The 20,048-nt window shown below is 47.6% G+C and overlaps 1 protein-coding gene across 1 annotated transcript; it reads right to left on the bottom strand.

Moving 5' to 3' along the window:
• Positions 1 to 724: 724 nt before the first annotated feature.
• LOC135239465 (rabphilin-3A-like) lies at positions 725 to 19,491 on the bottom strand. The gene is given in 17 exon segments (XM_064308134.1): positions 725 to 3,422; positions 5,818 to 5,914; positions 6,427 to 6,508; positions 7,464 to 7,615; positions 8,709 to 8,765; positions 9,695 to 9,821; positions 10,882 to 10,969; positions 10,972 to 10,990; positions 12,356 to 12,430; positions 13,013 to 13,092; positions 13,894 to 14,073; positions 14,475 to 14,690; positions 15,247 to 15,291; positions 15,930 to 16,095; positions 17,646 to 17,729; positions 18,242 to 18,371; positions 19,325 to 19,491. Coding segments are annotated over 17 exon segments (1,758 nt in total). The 5' UTR covers positions 19,354 to 19,491; the 3' UTR covers positions 725 to 3,291.
• Between the last annotated feature and the right edge of the window lie 557 nt (positions 19,492 to 20,048).

Here is a 20,048-nt window from a genome sequence, read left to right as displayed (position 1 = left end):
AATTAGAACAACTCAACAACAAACAATTTTATATAATATAGTTCGCAATATAGCGTTCATTGGTATACGTACATACGTGAGTGTGTTTTGAACATCTACAATCGTAGCTGAGACACAAACTCTAAATGCGATCCGAACGGGACTCACTAAGGTAGCCTGTGTCATTCAGTGCACCTTTGCAATTCAATGTGGAACTTACAGTGACAAAAGGAGACTTTTGGCGGGGTGAAACACTGAAACGCACTATCACAGCTTGTGAAAATCTTATTCGATTCTTGACATCAGAAGAATATTGGAATTTTAGTCTTATAATTTTAATTTAAATCCTTGGTTCCAACTTCGTACCCCATGGACAGCCCCTCAGCATGCCGGCATTTCCAGGTCACGCCCGAAGTCTGTCCTGCAACCCCCTGTCCCGCCTTTCAACACAAACTGAACACCCAACTCTTAAAATCATACCTTGCCTCTACCGCCCCCCCCCCCCCACACTCCCCCCACCCTCTCTAGCACATCTGCCAATGGCTCGAATACTGCGGGCATGATTGATTACTATTGATTGCGCTTCCATTTTTCCGTCACGTTGCTTATTGATATTCTTTGCACTGCAATCTTGTTATTTTGCCAAATTTTATTTGCTGCGTTTTTTGCTAATGTGCAATCCTCTTTTGTTTTCCCTAACAGGCCTAACTAGTTTACAGTCGATCTTAGGTTTGCACATTTGTGGTTTCTGAGTATTTACCTCCCACCTCTAGGGTTACTGTTGCTCTCCAACCTGATTTATGCACTCGTCTTCTCATTGTAATTTGCTTTGGATAAGAGTGTTTGTCAAATGGGAGTAATGGAACTGGACTTCCATGTATAGTTTGCAGAAAGGGTTTATATGGTCTTTGCCCCAGTTCTGGTCTTGTCTAAGTATATATGACCAATAACTGCATGAGGCTTAAGTCAGCATCTGTTTACAAGACACCCCTAAAACCCTCTAGCGCTAGGAATAACCCAGACCGGGTATGGCTAGCACTGATTGGTGAATTGGGAGGCAGCCGCTGTTTATGTCATTTCACCTTTGCCAGACAAAGGATAAAAAATTCCCACTGCCAAAAGAGACACTCATGTTCCTGTAGAGGAGAATAAGACGTCTGCTGAACTTTGACCTTAATGATTATAGTAAAGCAGGATTTTTCCACTGCTCTCTACAGAGCTGTGGAACCGACTCTCCACAGTCTGAAAGTTTCAGGCCACGTCCGAATCAGCCTCCTAACTACTGTGTCCTCGCAGTATGTACTGTCTCATAAGCATACTGTGTACTTTTGAGTATGCAATAGGCAGTATGCAAAAAAAGTATCCTCCATATTATTTTACAACCATACTGTGGAAGTGTCGCTAAGATGTTCTGTCCTAACGCCCATGCTCACGTCATTTATTTTGTTGTCCTTGTTGTTGATGGAAAATGTCAGCAAGGCTGTGCCTAATTTTTAAAGCAAAGCCATTTGTCATATTTATGGGACCAAAATTGTTGTTTACTTCCTGAAAAGTATGGTCCCCAATATACTTGTGTATAATAAGTGTAAATAAGCATACCATAATAAGTATATGAAAATAACTATATCATCCTGGGATTTTAAGTACACTACATTTAGAGAAAAGTTTGCCTACTTAACTCTCTCATCCAGTGTACTCAACAACTCAACTCAATAGTAGGCAAGTGCGCTGATTCCGACACAGCCATAATAAATCTGTTCATTGAGGAAACTTGAGAAGATTCACCCATCTGGTGGGATACCTGACTGGAAGACAAACCCTGAAGCAGCTCTCCAGGACGATGCCTGAGCAGCCATTTTACTATGTCAATAAAACCAAACTTCAAAAGAATTTTCATCCATGAAGCATTCTTCTCAGTTTAAATACACTTCTCCCACACTATCATTTGCACATGTCTATAAAATTAGATGTGCATGCACAATCTTTTCATAATACCGACTTTATTTTATCACCGTTTCTCAAAGATGCCCATTTCTGAAGTTTATATATAAAATCCAAAATGTAATTAAAGTAAATGAACATATGTCAAAATATGTGGCATATATTGCATGTAAATATGTCAGCTACTGACACAGGCACATAATATTGTACAAAGTATTTTACAATATATGTAACATCTACGTAATAAAGAAATAGTATTAAGATATATTTGTAAATATGTAATTCTTTCAGTATAGAATAGTTTATATACATTACTGCATATAGGAAAGAGGTGGCAATTGATATATCCAAACTCTGTACATGCAGTATATTCTGACATATATATCCAAAGTTTTATTACATTTTGGATTTTCAGTTGTAATATCTGTTATAAGGGTTCCATGTTGTTCTGTGGATTATTATTACTATATACATGCAAGTTCAATAAGCTGCATATGTAGCTTTCAGGAGATATTTGCAGGTACGGCCAGGAGACCTTAATGATCCAGCAAAAGCTGAGGGTGTAATCCCGTTAAATGTACTAGAATGTATTGCTGAGTCAAATTCAAAAGGCCTCTTTTCTCAAGCCAGTGCATTTTCAGGGTTTCTGTGGTTTGTGTAATAACAGGGCTAGACAATGCAATACATTTGACATCATAACCGACAGGCTGAACTATGTGAAATCACTCCGTCAATATATTCATTCTCAGAAACATATTTTACAAATCATAATTTAAAGTGTTTTTGACACACGTTTTAAAGATAAGGATTCAAAAGAACACAACCGCAGTGGTTTTATGCATATGAATATATATATCAATGTATCATTTGCTAATGTGCGAGACTTCTGATTGTGGTAAGAGGCAAGAGCTGTGGAATTCTGCCCATCTCTGAGAGGGGCAGAGAGAGAGAATGCGTGAGAGAGAGAAAGAGAGAGAGAGAGAGAGAGAGAGAGAAAGGGGGAGAGAGAAGAAGGAGTTCCCTAAACACTAAAGGAGTGACTGGTCCATGAAGGCATTACCAGGGTACGCATGGGGCGAATGGAGGGGGGCGAATAGAAGGGGGGGGGGGTTTACCTGAGGTAATAAGATGTACATAATAAGAGAATCTGTGGTCAGGGGGAAGTCAGGGGTTATTTAGTATGAGATAATAGGGGAATGGGGAGGGGCTAAGGGAAGCTGGACCCAGCGTGCAGGAAGAGTTGAAGTCCATTGCAGGAAATGCAAGTTTGGGGCAGGCATGCGAGTGGGTGGGGTGGGGCAGGGCAGGACGGGGCGGGGCAGGGCAGGACGGGGTGGGGCGGGGCAGGGCAGGACGGGGCGGGGCGCTGCCCTAGTCGCTGGACACGTGGCTTTCGTTCAGGAGGGTGTGCCAGCGCTCGATCTTCTTGTCTTTGTTCTTCAGGCACTCGTACCAGTGCTTCAGCCGCTCGCCTTTAGCCGTGATGCCCAGCTGGCAGCCACCTGCAGGGGGCGACAAAGGGCATAGCGTGTGATGTTTCGTGTACCCCGACAGTAAGCAGGGGCCCCCCCAAACTCCTGGCCCCAAAGAGTCACGAGGGGTCTCCTGCTTAAAAGCCAAACTCGTCCATGACTTCATTAATGGCTAATAGCAGACACTACCAACTCTCGGAATGGAGCTCAATTGTAGCGCTTTGGATAAAAGCGCTATATAAATGCAGTCCATTACCATTTAATGGACAGAGTAAGCACTGAGTAATGATGAAAACCAGGATCAACTGCCGCTGCTCTCCCGAACCTGGGTGGGAAATCCCTTTTCACGTGAGATATCATACTTTGCTTCTCTGCAATAAGCAGGGACACCCGTTTATCCAGGGCACGTTACTCAAAATGATTTCAACTTTAAAAAGAGCGACTTAAAAAAAGCAATTAGTTGATGTAATAGACTACAGTAGGTGTGAGGAAGAAACGGGACATGGACGGAATGTCAAACACAAAAAAAGTCTTTGAGGGACTGCCTGGGGTGCAACAGTACCCTGCTGGCACACTGAAGACCGATGGAGTCCGTTAATTTAGCACGGTTGGCAACAAATCCACACAAGCACAAAAAAACCATCAATAGGCTGACATTTACTGACAAGAACATCAATCGCCGTCTGAAATGAGGGAGGGGGGGAACCCTCTGTCAGTGAAAAAGCAGAATTGAGTGGGCGGGCATATTTCATCCAAAATCTGACAGATGACAGAAAAGACGGAACTCGAGAAAAAAGTTGACGGTGCTTAAACGAGCACGCATTTTTAAACAGGCGTGTGAGAAACGGTGGGGCTGCTCCCACTGCAAGACAGCTTGGGCAGAAGCACAGACCTCAGGCTACTGACTCATGAAAGGACCAGGTTAAAGGGAGCTAGTCAAGATAGTGGAGTCTGTGGTCTGTGGTCACAGAGGAGTCAACAGACGGAACCCATGAGTATGTTTTTTACACAGGTTATTTGTTCCTGCAAGGGAAATTAACTGCATGCAGTTTTAAGTTAGACAGGTAACTTAATCTCTTGTGTACCTTGATACCACAGCTGCAGACAGCATCAAGCAATGCCTGTTGAACCTTGAGGTTTGATTTCAACAAATATAACTGTATTTGTCTTGTGTAATGCAAGTTACAAGTTCAAAGGTTTGATGTCAAATGCATTCAATTTGCCACGCAAAGCTCACCTTGTGCCAGTAGCTCTGGGACAGAGATGGAAAAATCGTTCCAAATATATACATTACGCAGACGGCAAAATCATAACAGCCCATTTCAACCAACTCAGTCAATGCAGACAGATGCATCTCTTCCCATGGACAAGTTCACACTAAGCACCGCCAAGGAATGACAGAAAAGTGTTAAAACAACATACCGCGATCAAATTAAAACACAGTTTGCATTTTAATTTCATCTGAGCTCATCTGTTTCGGCCTTTCATAGTTCATAAGCATGCACAGCTGCAAAGTATCTCATTGTTACGATTAGGCAAATGGGCGGCCTTTCTGTGTGGAGTTTGCATGTTCTCACGAGGGTTAACTCCTCCCACAGTCCAAAGACACACCCATAGGTATGAGCATGTGAGAGAATGGCATGTATGCCCTGCGATAGATTGGTGACCAGGGTGTCTTCCTGCCTCTCGCCCAATGCATGCTGGGATAGGCTCCAGCACCCCCCATGACCCTGACCAGGATATGCAAGGTATAGATAATAGATGGATGGATAGATGTACAGGGTTAATTTTTTTTTACACGTTTTATGTCTCTTTCCCTCTGTTTAGGGAAAAAATGTTACCGCCCAGCACAATAAAAATGTCTGCCACATGTCTGCTGTTTTTTTTGCACTGAAAGAAGCACGTGTGTGTGGCGCAATACCGCTGTCAATCATTGTCTGTGCTTAATTAGTGCCAACTGATGTAGATTACTAGAGAGGGGCAAAGTTATACTGGACTGACAAGCGGGCTCAATCGATCTCTCGCCAAGAGATTACCGAATTGCAGGTGAGGAAACTGCCCCAGATAAACTTGTGTCCCTTGTTATAAGTGTATGTCCTGGCAGCACAATTACACCAATGTTTTTTCAAGCCTTTAAAACATATTCAAATATAAATGAATAATTGGCTTCAGTCCGTGCCATCACAAGGGTCAATCAAATGTTTGTCCCTACCTCTGACCTATAAGTAAAGCATTACATGTTTTCTACACAAACTCAGTTTGGCGAGATTAGTTATACTGATTAATGAACTCGCCAAGCTGTTTCTGACAAAAAACAGTTATTCTTGTTTTTAAATGTTCGTCAAAGTTGAGGTCAAATTGTCCAGTTGAATTCCAGGTCTGGAGCAAAAAGAAGATTTGAAGCGGTGCTAAATCTTTGTCTTACCGATGTAGTCATTGGATTTTCCAATGTCGTAGTCCCAAACTGAGATATCCAGGGTCTTCTTTGCCAGCTCGCTGTGCTTAATATCATAAGAAAACTCCTGGAACACAGGACCAATAACACAAGTTTTTACAAGCATCACAAAACCACTTGGACAAAACACACAAGGCCCAGCAAAGATTCATTCCTCACCATCACCAAAATGTTCAAATTATTTTCCTGAATGTTTGCAGGGAACTGTAATGTCTTAATGTGCTAATGAAAAAGACACACTCCAACCGGAATATTCTATTAATTAGTTCAACTTTTATCTTCCTTCGTAGTTTTGGTAATATTGTCTCTAACCCCAAAGCTCCAAGGTACCTTCAGAATCCAAAAGTCACATGACACAAGCACCAGCTAGGCCAGGGGGCAGCAAACCCTTCTGGTTAGCACTTCCTTTCCCTTACTGTTCAATAAGTTTAAGAGTGAAGTCGAAAAAGTACAGTTGGCCGAAATAATTCCTGGAAAATTTACAGATTTTTTGTGAACTCAATAGTTCTAAACTCACAGCCAAGGAAGTAAAAAAAAGAAAAGAAAAGAAACTGAAAGCAAAAGGAGGGCAGTTCTCACTTCATTGAACTCAGGGTTCAGGGTCTTCTTCTTGATCTGTGTCTTATTCTTGGCTTTCTTTCCCATGTCAGGCTTCAGACAGCTGCAGAGGAGGAGGAGAAAACACAGTCAGAGATATTCAGCCTCCCTCCAACATTTTATTTGGGCGTCTTTCTACGTCGCTATTTTTAACTTTCGTCTCGGAGTTCCCAGTCCCGTTGGCTGCACGCGTTCCCCAAGACGACTGTTCCCCTTCAGGGCAGCATGGGAGTCGTGCCCCTATAATTGACCCGAGTGGTTTCTGGCCTCTAAATAATCATACTGCAGACACTTTTACGCATTCAAACTGGGAACCTTTTCCTTAAATTTAAATTTTATCCACATCGTTCCCAGTGGAGGGGCACAATTACGCAGCACAACAAGTTTTGCGTTAGCCCCGGCTGACCGGCAGGGGTCGCTGGTGCGCAGTGAGAAGCTGTGAACCCGGACCTGGGTCCAGACGTGCATCACCCTGCAGGGCTGGCGGCCACAGCTGGCACTGACACAGTCCAGGTAGTGTCTTAACAGGATGAGCCCCCCCGCCCCCAGCAGTCCCCAGCCTCAACACTCTGTCTCCAACATTCATGACATGACAAAACATAACATAACAACGAGAACAGGCCTTTCAGCCCTACAACGCTTGCCATTTTCCTGACTAAATTGTACCTAGTGTACCTCTGTTTACCTGCAGACTAGATAGTATCAATCTCCTCTAGTTTCTGTCTCTACTACGTGACCTGGCAGGCTATTCCACACATTACCTACTCCCTGTGTGAAAAGATTCTTCCTGTACGGAATGCATGAAATTTACCTTTTGCTAATTTCCATTTATGTCCCCTCGTTCTACTGAAAGAACTCAACCCGAAGAATCTCTTGTGATCTCGTCACAACAATCTCTTGTAATCCATTACCTGCCGCTCCCCACCCCCCGCCCCTGACCCCTCACTCTTCGCTCCCCGCCCCTGACCCCCCGCTCCCGGCCCCCCGCTCACTGCCCCCCTCCTCCTGCAGGCACCTACATTTTGACGAAGGGGTCGGAGTAGCCGTTGGCGTCCATGGCGGCCAGGTGGACGCAGCGCACCACGCCCACGATGAGCCGGCCCTGCTGGGTGCTGTACATGAGCGAGATCAGGATCCGCCCCCTCTCCTCCACGTCCCCGCCCTCCTTCCCCTGTGACACAAGTCACACACCTGTCAGCAAGCAGCTCCACACCTGAGACACTAACTTAGAGCAGCTCCACACTCAAACAGCACACCTGAGGCACTAACCTACAGCAGCTCCACACTCAAACAGCACACCTGAGACACCTATCACCTACAGCAGCTCCACACTCAAACAGCACACCTGAGACACCTATCACCTACAGCAGCTCCACACTCAAACAGCACACCTGAGACACCTATCACCTACAGCAGCTCCACACTCAAACAGCTCACCTGAGGCACTAACCTACAGCAGCTCCACACTCAAACAGCACACCTGAGACACTAACCTACTGCAGCTCCACACTCAAACAGCACACCTGAGACACTAACCTACAGCAGCTCCACACTCAAACAGCACATCTGAGACACTAACTCCACACTCAAACAGCTCACCTGAGACACTAACCTACAGCAGCTCCACACTCAAACAGCACACCTGAGACACTAACCTACTGCAGCTCCACACTCAAACAGCACACCTGAGACACTAACCTACAGCAGCTCCACACTCAAACAGCACACCTGAGACACCAACCTACTGCAGCTCCACACTCAAACAGCACACCTGAGACACTAACCTACTGCAGCTCCACACTCAAACAGCACACCTGAGACACCAACCTACTGCAGCTCCACACTCAAACAGCACACCTGAGACACAACCTACTGCAGTCCACACTCAAACAGCACACCTGAGACACTAACCTACTGCAGCTCCACACTCAAACAGCACACCTGAGACACCAACCTACTGCAGCTCCACACTCAAACAGCACACCTGAGACACTAACCTACTGCAGCTCCACACTCAAACAGCACACCTGAGACACCAACCTACTGCAGCTCCACACTCAAACAGCACACCTGAGACACCAACCTACTGCAGCTCCACACTCAAACAGCACACCTGAGACACTACCTACGGCCTGAGGTTTCATGGCAACTCAACGCTGGCTGAAATTTAGCGGGAACCAATCGGATGACGAGGGAACACATTTTGCAGAGCGAATGTGCCCAGAGGGGTAGAGGCAGAGAGCATGCTGGGTACAGAACGTTACCTCCTCCTCGTAAAGGGCCATTCCTCGCGCCGAGCCCGCCGTTCCCGTCCGTTTCATCTGAGGAGGGGGAGAGGGAAGAGTCCCGTTTCAGCCAAACCCGAAAACACTTGGCATCACTTCCTCAGAACAAGTCAAGCACCTCAAAACACACAGCAGGAAACGCACAACAGCATCCCTGGCATATGCTGAAACATTGCTATAATGAGACTGATGATGGTGCCATTACTGATAATATTAATCAAACCAAGCCAATGTTAGGTAATAACAACCACAACACAAACTTTATACGATGAATTGCACATTGTATATGATGATTAAAAAAATCATGACACATTGTTATAACTGTCACACTCTGCCTCTTAGCTATGTTTTTACAGCACACATTTTCACTTCCTCTTTTATGCCTGCTGGAATCTGAGGGAAGTGTTTTGCAAAGTGTTGGATATTTTGGGCAAGAGGGGAAAAACGGGAAACGCGACACTGTTTGGTGGTTTCAGCTGCTTTGAATTGGCATGCATCCCAGCATGCATCACCTTACCCCCCCCCCCCCCCACAGTCAACTCCCCCAGGCCTGGTCACAATCACTGAGACTGAAAAGGGTCTAAGATCTCCTCTTTCTGTTTTGATTTACCTCAGTCGGTGTTGGTCAATGTGGAGTCGGATGTTCAGTTCTACCGAGGGACACGAATGCTTATTTTACAGAATGGCTCTCAAATAAACATATCAATAAACTACAATCGAACTGGCGGAGGTATGTGGTTTGCTTTGTAGGCACCACAGAGTTATAAACCAAACACAAGTCAAAGAGGAAAGAAACCTGCATTGTATATGAAAAGCACAGGCAAATATATATCCGTGCCGATCTGTGATTCTACGGATGTTTTTTTGTAACGCCTGAACAGGATTGGCTAACTCAGGCCTGATGACTCACAGCCAGGATCAGGCACTGCTTCAGGAATGGCTGGGTGCTAACAGGACAGACTCACCGGGACCACCCTCTCCAGGCACACGTTAAAGTTCTTTTTCTGGTTCATCTTCAGCTTCTTCAGGGCCACCCTCGTCTCCCCGATGAACTCGTTGTGCCCAAACTTATCCTCGTCACACACCGAGAGCCTGCCGGAGAGCACGCTCCTTAAATTGCACTGTCCCCTGTTATTTCATCATGCTAATGCACATTCATTTTGATAGACCTGAGCTGAACGCTGTGTTTTCAGTGGTACAACGTTCTCCCACCAAGGATTCAAACCCCTGCCTGCACCACACTGCATGTTAAGACACTGCAGCTCACAGCAAGCCATCATATAAAAGCCATCATATAATGTTTTAAAGGGTACACGGGCCTGTGTACAGTGGTGAAGAGGGCTCCAAATTTTGAAGTGTTACAGTTGGTGACCGTGACCCAGTAGGCATAAATGCCCTGCCCCCTCCAACATGTCCCACTCCTAGCCCTGCCCTGTTCTGCCCTGCCCCCGACTCCTCTCCCAGGTCTGTCCCTGACTCTGCCCCCAGTCCTGCCCTCCCCTAAATCCCTCAGGCCTGACTTCTGCCTATCCTAGTCCCACTCCACCCTGACCATACCCAGCCCTCCACTGGCCCTGCCACAGTACATTGGTGGCACCCTACTCCCACCCCAGCCTCGCCATACCCCCAGCACATTACTGGCCCCGCCCACAGTACATTTGAGTGGCACCCACTGACTCCGCCCCCAGCACATTTGAGTGGCGCCCACTGACCCCACCCCCAGCACATTTGAGTGGCCATGACCACCCAGACATGAGTGGCCCACTGACCCCACCCCAGCACATTTGAGTGGCCACTCGCCCCACACTCCCACCCCCAGCACATTTGAGTGGGCCCACTGACCCCACCCCCAGACATTTGAGTGTCGCTCACTGACCCCACCCCCAGCACATTTGAGTGGCGCCCACTGACCCCACCCCCAGCATATTTGAGTGGCGCCCACTGGCCCCGCCCACAGTACATTTGAGTGGCACCCACTGACTCCGCCCCCAGCACATTTGAGTGGCGCCCACTGACCCCACCCCCAGCACATTTGAGTGGTGCCCACTGACCCCACCCCCAGCACATTTGAGTGTCGCCCACTGGCCCCGGCCCCTACACATTTGAGTGGCGCCCACTGGCCCCGCCCCCAGAACATTTGAGGGGCGCTCACCTGAGCGTTTTGCGCTGCATGTCCTCCTCCGTGAGCCCGTGGTAGTCCAGCGTCTCGTTCCAGGCGGGGTTGCGTGTGTTACGCAGTGTTTGGTCCGGAGCTTGTTGGACTGAGGCGGGGCAGGGAGTAGAGTTGGGGGGGGGGGGGGGGGGGCAGAGAAACATCCGTTATCAGCATTTATTTTTCACTGCGTTTCTCAGCGTCACATGACAGCCGAGGTCCGTTTTCACCTCCGCCAGCAGCGCTTTGGAGGAACATTAATTTGGGAGTTTCTCAAACCCCCCCCCCCCACCACCACCCAGCGAGGAAAAAATAAATCACAGCTGTCACTCAAACTGAAATATGCCCATGGAAATGCACAGCCAATTCTTCCTGTTTGTGCTGATTTCACAGCACAAACCCTGACGCACCGTAAGCTTTCATTAGTCAGCTCTCGAGTGTGAAAGACTTCCAGTGCTTGCCCTTTTTACTCTTCCTGTCCTCGGGTCTCTGGAGAACTTTATTTTTCCCTCCACGAAACAAGTTTGAAAATCAGTGGATGAAATATGTTTCCAAGTATGAAGGTAAAACTACTTCAGCTACTTACATTAGATTAGCATTAATGCAGCAGATGCTCATATATCCAGAGCAGAGTGTATTGGAACACAAGTGCATCCATCTGATTAATCTGAGTAATAGGCCTGGCCAACAACATTCCCACACCACGGAGTGTATATGCATAATATAAATTATTGACTCATACCGCTAATATTCATATAAAGCTGAAGGCACATAAAAATTATCACAAAAGTGAGATAAATATAATAAGTTACAAGGCAATAATAAGTATAATGATGTTTCTCTACAAAAACGGTTTTGAGAGTTAATGAATGAAATCTACATTCGACTCTCTTACAGGATTAATTCTGCTTCAGCTCCCCCCCTCCCCCCCCCCCACCGCAGATGCCAAAGCAATAAAAATGGAAATGCACTTACGCACTTATGTCTTTATGATTTCCAAGCTGTAGCTTAGCTGCTGCCATTCAATAAGAACCCCACACAGTGAAATGAGTGTGAGGGCCTAATGGCTTCCTATATTCACAGTCTATTTCTGGCCTCTCTGTCCGGCATTATCAGCTGACGCTAATACGCAGATGCTAATGTTTTTATGAGCCGTATGAAATACATCTACATTTTACATTTAGGCATTCAGAAGCCGCTCCAAAGCGACCTATGCAGCTTACGACCTACATAAGTGCAATATTCTGTTTCGAAAGGAGCAAATAACTGGTAATGCAAATACCAAAACAAGCACTTAAAGTGACCCAGTTGCAGAAGGAAAGAGACAACGTGCTCATTGAGCTGAAGACCTGCTCCCGCACTGCATTTCAACACTGCCCCTCCCCCCGAGCCCCCTGTCCTCAGCAGCCTGGTTTAACGGCGGTCCACGACAGCGCCCCCTTGTGGCGAGTTGAGGAAATGGACTCGGCCTTACCTTGCTCGCCCCTGGCAGCAGGTGCAGTTTGACGTAAGGGTCGGCCAGTCCGTTGGAGTCCATGGGCTTGAGACCCTGGGGAAGAGAGGAGTCTCTCATTCATCGCCCAAATCAGCGTCCCAGAACGTCAAACTCCCACTTTCTGTCACACTCTGCCAGACGAGCCTCTTGGACGTGCGCTCTTTGGCTGACTGGGAATGTTGTATCCCAGACGGGGGGGGGGGGGGAGGTTCTCTTAGCTCTATCATGCCACAGGAATATTGCCCATGAGGTCACTAACATTGCTGTCGGGACATCCTGTATTTCAGCTAAAACTGGTTTGCTCTGTAGGGGATAGCTGTTTTAGGCCCTTGGGTGACTTCCCAGGTATGGGTTGGTACATAGTTACTTTTAAGCATTTGCTTAATAACCATGAACCCCCCCCCCCACATTAATAGCTTACACTCGCCTACTGCCACCAACTATATTGAATCGTCACGTTAATTCATGCTGAGGCCCATATTCAAGCATGGAAATACCATCTAAGGAGTTGTTCCTCGCCATTGTCACTTCTGGCTTGCTCTGTTGGAGTTTAGGCTAAGGCATACTGTGACAGATTCTTTGTAAAACACGCGTGTATGAATAAAGTTTGATTGACTGGATGAGGTGGTAAGTTACCTTGGCTCTGATGATGCTGCAGTGCAGAGTGCTGCTCTCCTGTTCGAACATCAGGCTGAACTCCAGGGAGCCGAGCGTAGCTGGATCAGAAAAGACTGTGTGTTAGCTCTGCGAGGAGCCTCAATCTAAACACACAGCACTTACACCTAAGACAGCACATACACCCACAGCACATACACCTGTGATGGCATCTATACACACATCACTTACACCTGAGACTGCATCTACACCCACAGCACTTACACTTGAGACAGCACATACACCCATAGCACCTACACCTGAAACAACACCTACAGCAACAGCACCTACACCTGAGACAGTATCTACAACCACAGCACCTACATCTGAGACAGCATGTACACCCACAGCACTTACACCTGAGACAGCATGTACACCCACAGCACATACACCTGTGATAGCATCTACATCCACAGCACTTACACTTGAGACAGCGTCCACATCCACAGAACCTACACCTGAGACAGCATGTACACCCACGGCACTTACACCTGTGACAACACCTACAGCAACAGCACTTACACCCGAGACAGCATGTACACCCACAGTATATACACCTAAGACAACACATACACCCACAGCACTTACACCTGAGAGAGCATCTACACCCACAGCACCTACACTGAGACAGCACATACATCCACAGCACCTACAACCTGAGACAGCATTTAAACCCACAGCACCTACACGAGAAACAGCAACTGCACCCACATAACATACATTAATAGAACCCACAACACCTATACCCACAGCTACACCCACAGCACCTTCATCCGGAGAAAGTACCTACACCCACCAAGCCTATTTCAATGTATTACAGTACATATATTATAATTTCATGAGGGATCAAATGAGGCTCTTACTGGCTTCATCCGAGTCGTAGCTGTTAGCCTCCTCTTCCTCCTCTGGGGGGGGCTGTGGCTGCCGAGGCGGGGGAGGGTTGCTCGCGACCGGCTGTCGTTTCTCCTCCCAGGCAGCAGGGGGCGCTCTCTCTTCCCTCTGGACGGTGGCAGAGTAACTGCTCTCCGTCTCAGGGGGTGCTGCTGGGGAACACAAACAGAAATCACACACCTGGCCTGATCATAGCACTAGTGTAGGATCAGTAAGGGAAAGGGAACTGGGTTTGTAATCCAGCTATATATATGGATACTATGTAAAAAACAAAACAAAAAGGGTTTAAGTTGCTCTGAATAGGAGTGCCTACAAAATGCCAGTAATGCAACATAAACCTTATCCCTACACACTCTAGACTGAAGAAACTGCTGCTTTGATTAAACTGCTGGCTTCTACTGGGAAAATTTCAGCTTAGCCATCTGGGAGCAGGATTTGGTCCACTAGTCTTCACAGTGTGCTAGCTGACGCACCGATATAAGAGTGCAGTGCATGCTGGGATCACAACTGAGGCAGTGCCTTTAGGGGGGGGGGGGGGGGCACCGTGTTTTACCTTGCTGGGCCATGGGGGTGGCCGAGGCTGGGGGGGGTCTGGAGCTGTGGACCGGGACGGCCCTCTTCAGCACCACAGGGCTGTCCTGGCCCTCGCTGCCCCCCTCCCTCAGGTAGGAGTCCCCCGTCTCTGCCCCGCCTGGGCCCACCCGTCCCACGGAGGGCTTGGGGGCCACAGGGGGCCGGGCTCCTCTCCCTCTCCCAGAGGGGTCAGCTTCTGTAACACACACACATACACACACACGCATACACATACATGCACACACAGACGCATGCACGCACACACACACACACACACACACACACACACACGCACACGCACGGATGCTTTTATGCCGACTGTTCTTTACCCACATAGTGAGCAACATAGATCACGGTAATCTATTTTAACTTTTGCGGGAACTATTTCACAGGTCTACAGTGACATTTTACTGACAATTACAGTATGCTTCCAATGCATCACCAGGGCCCTGAGCCTTAAAGCCCAATCCCAGCATGCTCTGCCTGCCACACCCACTCCCCACCACGAAGGAGGAGTCCAGCACATTTATCCACGCACTCCCGGGGGGAGTCAGCACAGATTCTGTAAATGCATTCGATAGTCCACTCCTGCACAAAAATTATGAATACAGCTATGAGTTTGGAGCTGAGTATGTGGTGGGGGTAAAGAATCTATGGTGTTAGATCAGAGGTCAAGGGTCAGGGGTCAATGCACCATAGAGGTACTGTGGCTCAGTGCATAAATGGTGTGGGGGAGGGGCAACCTCACTCACCTGTCACCTGTTGTTCTGTGCTGGGGGGCTGGGTCTCCACAGGCCCTGAGACACACAACAGGTGTAATATATCCTTACTCCTAAAACATCGCTGCCTTTTCCCTAAACAGCCATTCACATTGTTACCAAGTTAGAAAACAGCAGAGGTGCATCACAGAGAATACCACATCTGACAGCTCATCAGATACATCCTGGTTCTCCTTTCAGATGGTGAAAATAATACTGCGTCTAACCACTGTTCAGCCTTTCACACTGAGACAGCTGAAGCCCTTGGGAATTAAATGTCATTAAATAAATTAAATGTTAACTAAATGGTTACCATGTCAAATGCTGACTGTGGAACCCAAGACTGCAGTATCAGAAGACTTTTCAGGAACAGAATATGCATATTGTAAATATATGCAAATCTTGGAAAATACAAAAATATATTCCACAGAAATGTATTTTTAGAAACTCACGCACTCACACACACATTGTTAAATGTCAATATAAAGTTATAATAACGTTGATATTTGCTCACACAATGTATTTTACAGTGTATCAATATTTCATCATGAGCTTGATGAAATGCATCTATTTTTCAATAAATCAGAGCATATTCTGTTTCTGTAAGGGAAAGCGGTGGATTGCATTCTGGACCCATCCGGAAGAGTGAATATATTTCCGCGGAATGCGATGCTCACCCCTGCCCTGTGCCCCGGGGGCGCTGGTGGCCTCTGGCTGGGCCGGGGGTTCCTGGGGGCCCCGCGGCTGGGTTTTGGGGCTCTGTTGCTTGGAGACGGGCATGGGAGCGGGAAGCACCTGCTTGGGCATTCCTTTGAAGAACCAGGCACCCGAACGCTTCCACACCTGAGCGACCAGCCGAGGAGAGGAGAGGAGAGGAGAGAGAGGGGAGAAGAGGAGAGGGAGGGAGGGAGAGAGAGGGAGGGAGGGAGGGAGGGATTCTTACATCAGCAAAAGCGCAATGATGATAGTAATTAAGCTGATACAATAGCTGTCATGTCACTGTGCGTATCCAACCCCCGTGGGGGGGGAGGGGTTTTGAGGGGGGGGGGAGCGGAGGCTGTGCCAGCTGGCACAAATTCAATCCGTAATATATAAAAAAAATCGAAATGAAGCAAGCTGTGATACTTCCTCTGCACTCCACAGGGGGGCGCTGCCCCCTGGTGCCAGCTCTGTGTGGTTCCACCTGAGATTAGATGAGGGGTGGGTGGGGGTGGGGGGGGTTGCCGTCTTTCCTGGATTGGAGCCCAGAAAAATTAAAGCTCCGACTGGAACTTTAACACCGATTACACACACGGGCAGGAGAACGTGCCAAAATCGGGCCTGGTGTGAATACCAGGTGCTCTTCCACCCCCCCCCCCCGTTCGGGAACAGGATGAGCAGACTGCTCTAAGTATCGTCTGATGCGGGTCTGGCCAAAGCTAAGCCCAATATGAAATAACAGATGAATTCCTCATGAATAATATATGATGGCCTCTATGCATAAATCATTGCAAATACTACAGTGGGGATTACATGCAAAGAGGAAGGATTTCACAACTGAATGTGAAAGTCTGGGAACACTCAAATTTATCAAACCAAATAGTGAAATCCAAGCCAGAAGCACACCATGTGGGATTTTTTTTTTGTAAGTACAAAGAAAAGAGTAAGAAAAATGGACAGACTAGGTGTAATTCCTGTAATTTTATTTTTCTGTTCTCCAAGATTTGTCTGTGATAATCCAACTGAAAGAATTTGTCTGGCTGTGTTTGTAATCTGTGGAGAGTAAAGGCCAGAGTAGAAGAATACCTGGCTGTTTTATGAGCAACCCACAGCAGTAGAGGTTTCATGGCTCGGTGGAAACTCCATTTGTTCCTCTTGTACTGCTATTACGCTGAAGTTTCTTTCAATTCACAGCCTTCTCCGGTCCCTGACTTGCTCCCCCACAGCATGAAACACTACAGATGTACTGCCATTTCTACCATGATTAGGTCATTTACCATGGCTACTGGCAAATGACATGTCCTGTGCAGTGTGTTCCATTCCAATAAAATATAATAATCATATAATCTATTTCCCTCTGTCTCTCTCCCTCTCTCTTTCAATTCAATTAAATTCAAAATGCTTTATTGACATGACATACTTCAGTATACGTGTTGCGAAAGCTTTACAAAACACATTACAATGAACATAATGTACAGTGTAATGTCATCAATTATTTAAAAAATATATACTTACGTATATATATATATATATATATATATACATACATACATGTCTCTCTCTGTGTCGCTCTCTCTGTCTCTCTCTCGCTCTGTCTCTCCCTCTGTGTGTGTCTCTCTCTCTCTCTCTCTCTCTCTCTCTCTCTCTCTCTCTCTCCCTCCCTCCCTCCCTCCCTCCCTCCCTCCCTGGCTCACCTCTTTCTGCTCGCTGCAGATCTTGCAGAGCCATGCGGAACGCGGCCGGCTGTTGGTCTGGACCCCGCATTTGGTGCACATGTTCTGCAGAAGGAAACGGGTTCCACAGGAAGTTACACACACACACACACACACACACATACACTCACGGTGCGCGCACACACACGTGCAAGCGACCACATACTACGCACATTGACACACTCTCACAAATGCCCACATGGAGCTTGCTGGTGTGACATTTCAAAAATGACTGGAGAGCTGTTCACTGCCTCCCCAACCTGCCAATCAATATTTTGTCAATTCAAGCCAGTTTTAAAGTTACAGAGGACATCATTTTGCAGCACACAACCCAGGTGAGTCTCCTGGGCTGGGCAGTATTTCCAGTACATGCACACGCAATGTGCATTTATATGTACACAGTTCATACCTGTAGTCAATTAATTTGTTTGCCTCTTCCTGTGAATAATTTACCTCATACACAGGTGCTGTGCGCATTTTAGTGTATCGCTCCCCATTGTCTTGTGGTCCCCTAGTGATGATGTCATTGGGATGCGAAGCTCTGCTCTGGGCCCCAGCCGGACAGTGGGGTACTCTACCTTCTTACATTCGGCGCACACCACTGCGCTGGCCCCCGCCCCGCCGAACTGCTCCCCGCAGAGCAGGCATCGGGAGACGCCGTCCCCAAGAGCCCCGCTCTTCATGTCGTTCAGCCGGTTCACCAGCCGCCTGTGGGGGGGGCGATCAGAACCGGGATGAAGGGAAGGGTTTATGGTTAGGGTTTAAGGTCTCGGATTTGGGTTTAGGGTTAGGGTATAGGGTCAGGGTTTATAGTTACAGGTTTAGGGTTAGGGTATAGGGTCAGGGTTTATGGTTACAGGTTTAGGGTTAGGGTATAGGGTCAGGGTTTAGGGTTACAAGTTGGGTTTAGGGTTAGGGTATAGGGTCAGGGTTTAGGCTTAGGTTTTATGATTTAGGGTTAGAGTCTAGGGTTGAAGGGTTTTCCATTATCGGATGCTGGGGTTTGGGGTGGGACACCAGCTCCTCGGGTCGGGTGGCAGGCCAAGCTTGTCTACGCCACCACCCTCTGGAAGGAGGGTTACGTACAGCCAAAACACATAATCAGAAACAGCCGACCCACGTAGAGTCTGCCCCCACCCCCCCTTCAGAGTTTACTCCCATCCTCCCCACTCTCTCTTCATAATTACAGTCTTTAATTCCTGGCCTCTGTACGCCACACAGTCCTGACTTTTAATGGAATGGGAGACCGTGATCTGTAAATGAGGCAGAAGAGAGTGCCGCATAGGACAGAGGAACCAGCGTTCTCTCATTCTGCAAATGTCTTCCCAAAAAAAACACAAGGCAATTCAATGATGTTCCACCAGTAAGTTGAGTAATCGGCGTGGCTTAAATCAGAGCTGTTGGTAACTGGTCACACCAGACAGCACAGCAGAAACACACATTGACTCCGTTATGTGGCGACATGAGCCTGATTACTTCACATAAGGCAAGCCAAGCAGGCACAGAAACTCTCCACAGCATGACTCCAGTACTGAGGCAGCATGGGCAATGTTTTTGGAACACTGGGAAAGCTGTTTGAATCATATCAGGGGTATGATTTTGTAGGGGTATGTTTGTTTGTGGGAAAGGTGAGGGGGTCGGGACAGGATCAGGCTTCTCACCCGATCCTCTCCTGCTCCATGGCCTCCATCTTCTCAGCGCGGGCGATGACGCTGTTGATGATCTCCTTCTCCTCGTCCGTCAGGTCCTCCCCCGTGGGGCGAGTCCCCTGCGTCCAGCCGCTCCTGCCCACCGCGCAGAGAGACCGTCAGCGGTGCTCATGACTGCGCGGTAATACTTACGTATTCACTCAGTCACTCAGTCAGTCACTCAGTCACTCACTCACTCACTCAGTCAGTCACTCACTCAGTCAGTCACTCACTCAGTCAGTCACTCAGTCACTCAGTCAGTCAGTCAGTCAGTCACTCACTCAGTCAGTCAGTCACTCACTCACTCAGTCACTCAGTCAGTCACTCACTCACTCACTCACTCAGTCACTCAGTCAGTCACTCACTCACTCACTCACTCAGTCACTCAGTCAGTCACTCACTCACTCACTCACTCAGTCACTCAGTCAGTCAGTCAGTCAGTCACTCACTCACTCAGTCACTCACTCACTCACTCACTCAGTCACTCAGTCACTCACTCACTCACTCAGTCACTCACTCAGTCAGTCACTCACTCAGTCACTCACTCACTCACTCACTCACTCACTCACTCAGTCAGTCAGTCAGTCAGTCACTCACTCACTCAGTCCTCATCACTCACTCACTCAGTCACTCAGTCACTCACTGCACTCACTCAGAGTCACTCACTCTCAGTCAGTCACTCACTCATCACCTCACT

Source organism: Anguilla rostrata, chromosome 14 (assembly GCF_018555375.3).
Source record: "Anguilla rostrata isolate EN2019 chromosome 14, ASM1855537v3, whole genome shotgun sequence".
NCBI lineage: Eukaryota > Metazoa > Chordata > Actinopteri > Anguilliformes > Anguillidae > Anguilla > Anguilla rostrata.
This window is presented reverse-complemented; position numbering and strand designations above follow the sequence as displayed.